The sequence below is a fragment of the Manihot esculenta genome, chromosome 5 (assembly GCF_001659605.2).
Source record: "Manihot esculenta cultivar AM560-2 chromosome 5, M.esculenta_v8, whole genome shotgun sequence".
Classification (NCBI taxonomy): domain Eukaryota; kingdom Viridiplantae; phylum Streptophyta; class Magnoliopsida; order Malpighiales; family Euphorbiaceae; genus Manihot; species Manihot esculenta.
Window position 1 is genome coordinate 30,746,558 of NC_035165.2, and position 10,357 is coordinate 30,756,914.

Sequence of the window (10,357 nt, forward strand, 5' to 3'; positions counted from 1 at the left end):
GGAAAATCCTAAATTTTGAACAAAAAATATGAAGTACAAGACTTACGAAGAGAGAGCCATGGAGGACGTAAAGAGAAGAAAGTTATTACCGAGAGAATTTCCAATATTACTTATTATTATTATTATTATTATTAACCTCTATTAATTATTTTTATTTTTATTATTTTATTATTATTATTATTAATATATTTTTTTTTAAATAAAAATCGAGACTAGAACCGAAACATCTCATATTAATTTAAATGCACTGATATGTTTATAAGCGATAATGATATATATTATTAATTAATATTATATATATATATAACGGTTTCGCATTTTTAAAATTTTAAAAAATCTAGCAAACTACTTGAAAGAATCTCTTATTGGTCAAAAAATATTATAATTTTACGTTTAATAACAATTATAACTAAAACTTTTAATTTTAAAAATAAACTTTAAATTTTTAAATTTTATTGCAATTATAACTGATTTTTAAATAATTTATTAAATTAAACAGAAAAATTCAAAACATTATATTTAGTCACAATCGTAACTAAAACTTTTAATATTAATATATTATATCTATTTTTTTATAATTATAGTGGACTCTTAAAATAATTATAATTAATTTTAAATTAATATAATAATTATTTCATGTATTATTTATTTATTTATTTAAATATTTAGTTAAATAAAGATAACTAATTATTAATTCTAATTAACCACGTAACTTAACAGCACAATTCTTATTATTCTAATATCTAACTCCTATCATCTAATTAATCATATAACTTTCAAAAAAAAACTTAACTTTTATTTCCTAATTCTCTATTTAAACTTTAAAAACTCTAATTTAAAATTAGTTATAGAAATGTCTTATTTCAAATTAGAATTTAAAATGGTAAAAGTTAAATATTTTAGAGCATGTGATTAATTAAAATTAAAATATTGGTTATATAAATTTAATAAAATATTTAAGAAAATAAATAAATAACACACGGGCACGACACCAACATTAATTTAAAATTTATTAAAATTATTTTAAGAATCAGGTATAATTGTAAAAGATTTTAAAATTTTAAATATAATATTTGAGATTTTTTATTATAATTGTAATTAAATCTAAAATTTTAAATTTTTTATTCAATTTAATAAATTACCTTAGAGATTCTCTATAATTGTAAAAAAATTTAAAATTTTATCGTCTAAAATTAAAAATTTTAAAAATAATCATAATTAAATATAAATGATTATTTTCTTATCGATAGCTCTAAAAATTATATAAAATTTTATATTTATTTTGTTATATAATTTAAATATATTATCTTTTTTTATAAATAAAGTATTATTGTTAAATTTTATTTATTGTAAATAAATGTTTTTTTTTTAAAAAACACTAATTCTATTTTAATAAATAGTTGTAAAATATGTATAAGTATTAATTATAATGAAGTATTCTTATTAATAATTTAATCTATTTAAAACTTAATTTTTTTTTTATATCTTCATCGGTTAATTAACAGAGCGAGTTTTAAAAACTTTGGCAAATATTATTGCCTGGATTATTTAATTTTTTTATTAATAATTTGGACCTATAAAAATGTAAATAAAAATAGGTGATCTTATTCGATTCAAATCGAAAAAATTGAACCAATCGAATTAATTTAAAAATTCAATTCGATATTTTATTTATTTCAGTTTTTACTTTTAAAAATTAATTATTTCGATTTGGTTTAATTTTAATTAAAAAATCAAAAAAATCGAATCCAACCGATTAGTGATAATAATATGTTATTTTCAATAATATAAAGAAATTAGATCATATTAAAATTAAAATATTTTAATTCAATTTTAAATTATTAAAAATAAAAAAATTATTAAAAATTAAAACCGATCAAATCGAACTAAATCGAATTGAATCATACCGATTCAATTCAATTTGATTTTTGATTAAAATCAATTCAGTTTTAAATCGAACCTATCGAATGCTCACTCCTCATTAAAACCCAATATTCTATTCTTAATTGGTTAATAAACATTCTGGCTAATGTGGCCTTGTCAAATTTAAATCATATTGCATTTTAACTTGATAATAAATATATCTGAATAGGTTAAAAGGTTTAGGCTTTATTTTCTGAATTTCCATTTAAAAAAAAAAAATTGGATCATGTTATTCATGTGTGTTTAGCTCTGCAGTCTGGTCTTGTAAACATTTTCTTGTTTAGCTCATTGTTGGGTTGGTAATGGGTGAAATCCAAATAATATTTTCATTTAAAACCATCTTCTCTCCATCTTCAATATTCAAATATTTTAAAATACAAATCAGAAACCAAGAAAAGCAAGCAGGTACAGCTAGTTTAGGTACAAATCTTGAAATGCACCTTAAAAATGAACATAAATTCAAGCTAAAAATTGCCCAATCTGTAGAATTCTTAATATACTAAACCCTAAAGTTGATAAATTCAAGCTAAAAATTTGCCTATTCTGGAAACCCTAATAATCATCACAGAAAGAAAAGAAGACGACCCCAGAGTTCAGTTGGACATATCTGTGTTCTGCTAATGGTGGTTTTTACAATTTTCAAATTAAAACTCCATTATCTGTACGGAAAAATTCTTGGGCATTAAGGCAAGGCTGTCGGATTTCATTTGCTGTAGTTAAGGTTGATTGGATTTAGTCCAGTTGTGATAATTTTCTATCATTCTTCTTACGTTTCTCAAACAACTTGCTCTATTAATATACTTTTAATCTATATTATGCATGCTTCTAATTTGTGATAACTCTTCAATTAAGAAATTAAGTAACTTAAACTCAAAGAACTCAGATTTTTTCTTTTTATGAAAAAAAATAATAAAAAAACTTGATTTTTTCTTTAATTTTCATTCCATGTAAGTAGGTCTAACTCCGTATCCTAAAATGTAAGCAGAGCTCATCTCCACGTACTGACTTTTGCAGTGAAGATGTGGCAATTAGAGACCCTGAAATCTTACAAACCAATATCCATCACATCTTCAATTCCCACCTTATCTCCACAGAGTTTGCAATCTCTTCTCTTGTGGGAGAGAAGAACATTTCCTGACCATTGGATGTGATTGCATGGCAAATCCCATGGCCATGCATGATGTCACATGTCAAGTTCCTTATATGCTTTTTATAATTCTTCTTTAAGATGAAAATAAATGAAATGAATATATATATTTCATTTTCTACATGGTATGTATGTATATGGCAAAAAGTACATGTAGACAAATTTCAAGAATCATTGCAGCGTTGATAGTTTGATGCTTTCTTTTGATTTTAGCTATACTTCACATCGTTAGGAACTCATAGTATTATAGAAAAGAAAATAAAAAAATATTTACAGAAATTAAAATTAAAGCTCCAGTCTAAATTCAATTTCAACTCGAATTCAAACTTTTAAAATTTTTTAATAAAGAAATATAAACTTTACAAAATTTAGTTCGGTTCTAATATTTTAAAATTTAGAAAATAGGTTTTACAGTATGAGTAAAATAGGTTTTACAGTATCAATATTCATTTTATTAGAGAGGATCACGTATCCCATTTAATCTATTTTTCTTTATTCTCTAGTGATATATAATCGCCATCCTACTATAGTGTAATTTATTCATATCATATAGTCTCATACGTACGGACATTCCAATATACCTATCTCTGTCGGACAGCCATTTAATTATCCTCTGGCGCTTATAGAGGTGTGAGGTAATTAGACTTGCTCTGCTACTTCTTATCTTGTTACTAAATTGGATTCTTTTCTGATGAAACTAAGTTTAGAGTCAGTACAACTGGCTTGAACTTTGAGTTGAATGGGACGATGATGAATCAGACTGTTTAAAGAGATATACTGTATTTTGAATTTTTTTTTTTTTAAGTTCGACTTTAATTAAGATGTATCATAGACTCGATTTGATTAGATGCACATTTCTATTGAAAATTGACCAAACCCATTCTTCTTATTATTATTAACTAAACAATCATCAAAGTCCAGAGCGATACGGTAGAGTCGCAATTAACACCTAATCTGTTGGAAACTTCATTTGAAAAAAAAAAACATGATTTGACTATGACTGTTTGAGAGGTAAGTGGCCCATGATTAAAGGCCCAAAATATCAAGTGGGGTCAAAGTAGAGGATGAAGACAGACAAGTATAAAGGGAGAAGAGATGATGAAGGATAACACATGTGCACCAACAGCCAATCACAAATCACAAAACCAAAACAGAAAATCCCAAATCATCCACTCTTTTTTTTTTTTTTAATTTCCGAAAATTACAATACAGCCTCCAAAGTTGAGGAAGTCAATAATTTTGCACCAATTCCTCCAATATTTCATAAAAAAAACAAAATTCCAAAAAACAAGCCCAAAGGAGGCCACACGCCCATCCTCCTCCCTCTCCGTCTCTCAATTCCTTCTGCCACCCATTAAACCTCTCTTCCTCTCCTCCTCTCCTCCATTTTTTGGGCTTCTGGGTACGAATTTTTCTCCCGTTATGGCTGTTTCGAGCGGTTTTGCCACCACTTTGGCCGGTGCCAAGATGGAGACTTTGTTGCTTATTTCTACGTCTTCATCTTCGTCTTCTTCTGGGTCTTCTTCCTCGTTGAGGGCCCATTTGGCTTCGCCTCCGCAGGTACGAGTTTGTGGTAGGCCGGCTCGGAACAATTATGGAAGGATTTTAATGCAGAGAGGAGGGGTGAGATGCGAGGTTGCTGCTTCAACGGATTCCGTTGTTGAGACTGACTCCAATATCGATCCGGCTAAGGTTTCCAGCTTGTCCGCTCTTGAACAGCTCAAAACCTCTGCCGCTGATAGTGAGTCTAAAATTTTCCATTTTGATTTTGTTTTTTTGTAACATTTGGTTGTTAATTGTTAAGTTTGCCAATGTCTTGCTAAATTTCCTTATTAAGCTGCTTTTTGAAGTATAATTAGTCTCTGATTGAACTTGTTTTTTGTTCTACATGAAAATTGCAAGCATTTTCTAGCCAAAATTTATCGTCTTCTTTGGAAAATGCTTGATTTGGGTTTATTCAATCCGTAATTAGTACAACCTTTTACAATAATTCCAGTAAGAAATTTAATTGAAAGATGGAAGCTTTCAAACAAACTGTGCTTGAAGCAGTTCTGCTACGTTTGGTGTGCTCTGACATTTTAAAAACCCGTAAGCATCTACATAATTGAAGAATGTTATAATTTAGTTACCTGGTTTATCATATGTTCGAGCATCTGATTAATTGTTCAATTGACTGGCTGATTGGGATTTTCATCTAAGTTCTAATTTAGATGAAAAGAGTTCCCTTACAGTGTAATGGACTACAAGGTTCAGCTTGAAGTCATCTTTGGGTTTTACTTTAATGGCAGAATTGCATAAATTTCGTATTTGGTATTCTTTTGCTGACAATTTTATTACTGGTCTCCATCAGGATATACAAAGGAAAGGGCCAGCATTGTGGTCATTGGGCTTAGTATTCACACTGCACCAGTTGAAATGCGTGAAAAACTTGCGATTCCTGAAGCTGAATGGCCTCGTGCTATTGGGGAGTTGTGTGGTTTAAATCATATAGAAGAGGCTGCAGTTCTTAGCACTTGCAATAGAATGGAGATATATGTTGTGGCACTATCTCAGCATCGTGGGGTCAAGGAAGTCACTGAATGGATGTCAAAGGTAATTTCTTTGATATACTTGGTCCTGTTTTGGCTCGGTTCTTAAGAAGGCTTTTGCAGTTCCTCTACTCTATTGGCCGGATGGAGAACTTTTCAAGCAATAAAGGGAAGATAGGATTAGATTGGGCATTAAAGATAACATGTCCCTGGCTAGATTAGCTTTGAGCAATTAAACTCATATGAAAATGTCTTATGTGATTAATGACATAGGAAGATTTTGCTTTAGTTACATCCAACTCCAACTAGTTCAGGATTAAAAGGTTTAGTTGTTTTGTTGTTTGCTTTTTGGAAGAAATTTCTGTTATCTTGCTATTTATGTTGTTTCTGTTTTGATTTACATGACATGATCTTCAAAGGCTTTCTGAAGTGCAGAGAAATGAATTAACATCATTTTTTAAGTTCTCAACATTTTGATGTTGGTTGCTGAGCTGTCTCCCTTTCCCTGGCAGACAAGTGGCATCCCTGTTCCAGAAATTTGTGAGCACCGGTTTTTGCTGTACAACAAAGATGCTACACAGCATCTCTTTGAGGTGTCTGCAGGTCTTGACTCACTTGTTCTGGGAGAAGGTCAAATTCTTGCTCAGGTTAAACAAGTTGTTAAAGTTGGCCAAGGAGTTGTTGGCTTTGGAAGGAACATTAGTGGGCTCTTCAAACATGCAATATCTGTTGGAAAGCGTGTTAGGACAGAGACGAATATTGCTGCTGGTGCTGTTTCTGTAAGCTCTGCAGCTGTTGAATTGGCTTTGATGAAGCTTCCTGAATCTTCACATGCTACTGCCAGGATGTTGGTGATTGGAGCCGGTAAGATGGGGAAGCTTGTGATCAAACACTTGGTAGCAAAGGGTTGCACAAAGATGGTTGTTGTAAACAGAAGTGAGGAGAGAGTTGCAGCTATACGTCAAGATCTGAAGGATGTTGAGATTATTTACAAACCCCTGGATGAGATGCTAACTTGTGCTGCTGAGGCTGATGTTATTTTCACTAGCACAGCATCGGAAACTCCATTGTTTTTGAAAGATGATGTTAAAGATCTTCCCTCTGTTGGCTCGGAGGTTGGGGGTTTGAGGTTATTTATAGATATCTCTGTTCCAAGGAATGTGGGCTCATGCGTCAATGGTGTTGAAAACGCACGAGTTTACAATGTTGATGACCTCAAGGAGGTCGTGGCTGCTAATAAAGAAGATCGCCTCCGAAAAGCAATGGAAGCTCAGGCAATTATTACTGAGGAATCAAAGCAATTTGAAGCTTGGAGGGATTCGTTGGAGACTGTTCCTACCATCAAGAAGTTAAGAGCCTATGCAGAGAGAATTAGAGCTGCAGAGCTAGATAAATGTCTTTCAAAAATGGGTGAAGATATCCCAAAGAAAACAAGGAGAGCTGTGGATGATCTCAGCCGCGGTATAGTTAACAAGCTCCTTCATGGTCCAATGCAGCACCTGAGATGCGATGGCAGTGACAGCCGAACTCTAAGTGAGACCCTCGAGAACATGCATGCTCTTAACAGAATGTTCAGCCTCGAGACAGAAGTAGCCGTGTTGGAACAAAAGCTTCGAGCCAAAACCAACCAGAAGTAAGCTCCACTACAAAAAATCACCACATGTATCACTCCAAATTGAATAAGAGGGAAACTGTATTCACACCATTGTAACCTTCACTATAGTCGTTGTTCAGGTCCCTGAAGGAGATCTTTGAATTCAATTATCTTGTGTAAGACGCTCTTCCTGACTTGCATTCGTGTTCAATCCTGTACGTCCCGTGTCTTCCTTAGTAACAATTCATCGTTCTAAGTTACGCGAGGAATGATAAGGTGAGATTAGTTCATGTACTGATGTGGGTATGGACGTGAAGATCACATGAGGAATAATGAATTCATGGCCTGTATGAGTTATACTGTTTATCATTGTAATTACTTTATTATTTCAATATAGAGATGTGCTTATGATTGCGAGTATTGTCTTTGGCTCTCTTGATAAGCTTTGCTGCTATTGCTTTCTTTCTCTTGGGTAAAGGCATGGATGTTGACTTGAATCTAGTGATTTTGATTTATGTGTGCATGTGTATCTTTCGAAATAAAAAAAATAAAATAAATGAATCCTACTTTGAAAGCTTTGTCTTCTTTCAGTTTGCTGTTATGCATTCCTGTGTGGTGAGATGAAAATAAGTCTTCAATTTTTTTTTTTACAGTTGTCTGAGACTAATAGAAGTTTTTTCTTTTTCCAAAAAGATAATGGAATTTCATTGATTTAAAATTTAAAGCCCAATACAAGAGGCCGTGAGCCCATACGAACTAAAGCTCAACCCATACAAAATCCTACCTAAAGATCTTAACCCAACCTGGGTCTGAAGAAGAAGTCAAGCGCTAAGGAACCATTGGCGCTCACCCACATCTATTGTCGAGCAAGAAAAGGAAAAACAACGGGTTGAGGTCATGGATCGATGCTAACTAACCACCCAAAATAAGAAATCTAGCAAGAATCACCATGTTGAGAGAAGATCAACACCACCCAAGACATAAACCTTCGCTAAAGAGATAACAAACGAAAGAAGCATATTGTTGGATTATGAGAGTCAAACAATAAAAGAAAGGCAACTAAAGAAGCCAATCTAGCATTCAAGAGAAGTACAAAGGAAAAAAGTATCTCCTAATTTGATTAAAAAAATGAGCAATTTAATGAAAAATCCACCAACAAGAGTGATTAGGCTCGGGGCTTGAACAGGCTTTGCCAACAAATAGAATCCTTGAAATTAAGCAAATTTTTATATTTAAAAGATGACACTTTAATTAATTATAAATCCCATATGACAATTTATAAATGAGATTTGTAGGTATTCTCTTACAAAGAACCACAGAAACAATCTCTTATCAACTCTTCTCAAAACCCATCAACATAAAATATTTTGTCTATTGAATCGCCCTAGCTATCTGCTAAAAGATAAATATACAAGTGATGGGTTTTAATCAGAAAGTGATTTTCAGCCATACGCACGCGCATTACATGTTTGACAAAATGACTCAAAAAGCAAATGAATGCCGATAAACCTTTAGATATATCTCCGGAGATGCATGCACATGGATGTTAAATAAGTAGGTACTGAGAAATTTTTAGTGATGACTGGAAGTTTGAAATGCACAAGCAATTGAAATAACTGTCAAAAAAAAATTTTTTTTTAATCAAAAATTGGGGATTTGAGTAGTATAACTTAAAATTTCTTAAACTTTAAATTTACTCATATACACTTAAGTCTGTGAGTGTAAATGTCAAAAAGATTAGATCTTATCTTGTCAATAAATATATATTTGCTTAACATTATCTTCTAAACATTATAAAGAAATATTTATCTTCTAAACATTATCAAAATATTATAAAGAAAGAAAATATCTGAAAAAAATTACTTTATTAAAAATTAGGTTCTGTTATGTTTTTTATCCTATTGATAGGAAGAAACTCAATAATAGAATTAAAAGAGCTTTATCTAAGGAAAAGACATTGGAAAGACAAGTAGCCAACCTTTAGACTTCTAACCATGAATTTAGACCAACTTTGCATCCCTTATCAACTTCCTCCAACCTTATGGGCCATGTCTGGAAAATAATATCCAGATAAGTTTCATTAATTGTTTTAAACAAAGACAATGTTGCATCTCATCAAATTTGCTGGATTCCATCTCAGTTTCAATCCTCCGAGTCAGTTCCCAGGCCCTCCCACAGGTTCAAGTCTTGAAAATGATTTGAGGCATTATTTTGATAAGGGAGAGAATCTTCTCAAAATATTAAAACCTTAATTAATAGATTTGGCCTTATTGGATAGGCATAAAAAAAACAATGGTGATTATTCGGTTCGAATCATAAACTGAATTGAAAACAAACGGGTTAATTTAAAAATAAATCGGTCAATTCATTTTAATTTTTGCAAAGGACTAAAATTTTATACCAAGGGAATTGGTTAAGATTTCCTTTTTTAAACCAAAACTAGAATCGGAACAAAACTAATTTAATTCCGGTTTGATTTCAAATTTTCAAAATAAATCATCTAATAAAATTTTGCTATTTAAAATTAATATAGACAATTTATTTGTTTATTTTAATTATTAAAATAAATCATGTAATAAATTTTTACTATTTAAAATTAATATATAGGCAATTTATTTATTTATTTAATTATCAATTCAATAATCTTTAATATTTATGTTTATTTCTTTATTTTTTATTTAATTGCATCTAAATCGTTGACTTTCAATTTTTTTTAATCGAAACTGAATTATTTACCTAATTGAAATAGATAATCGTAATCATTTTAAAATCAAATCAAAACCATTAAAAAATCAAAACCATTTTCACACCATCAAACATCAAACTGGTTTTAATTCAATTAGCAAATCAGATCAAACCGCCGGTTCCAGCCCTACCCCAGGCCTATCCACACTGAGGTGAAGGCCAAGGTCATAATTATCAGCAGGTTGAGGACATGGCTTTAATTGGAGTTGAAGTACCCTATCTTTCCTTAGCTAAGGTCATCCATTTGACCCTGTAGGGTATGGTACCAACTGCTCCTACGACAGTGGCTTCCATCCTCTGGCCTCTCAACCAACCACTGCTCCCTCTCTATCCCAACAGGCTACACAAATTATTCTGTGCAAGCAGATGAATAATGCAGCAGTTGCATCAACTGAGCATATCACATGCTTATAATGAGTG

The 10,357-nt window shown here is 31.2% G+C and overlaps 1 protein-coding gene across 1 annotated transcript; it reads left to right on the forward strand.

Moving 5' to 3' along the window:
* The first annotated feature begins 4,292 nt into the window (after nt 1–4,292).
* Nucleotides 4,293–7,612, forward strand: LOC110615224 (glutamyl-tRNA reductase 1, chloroplastic). Its single transcript, XM_021756999.2, has 3 exons — nt 4,293–4,811; nt 5,421–5,662; nt 6,111–7,612. The coding sequence occupies exons 1-3, from the start codon at nt 4,493–4,495 to the stop codon at nt 7,233–7,235; spliced, it is 1,686 nt and encodes a 561-aa protein (XP_021612691.1). The 5' UTR covers nt 4,293–4,492; the 3' UTR covers nt 7,236–7,612.
* The last annotated feature ends 2,745 nt before the right edge of the window (nt 7,613–10,357 follow it).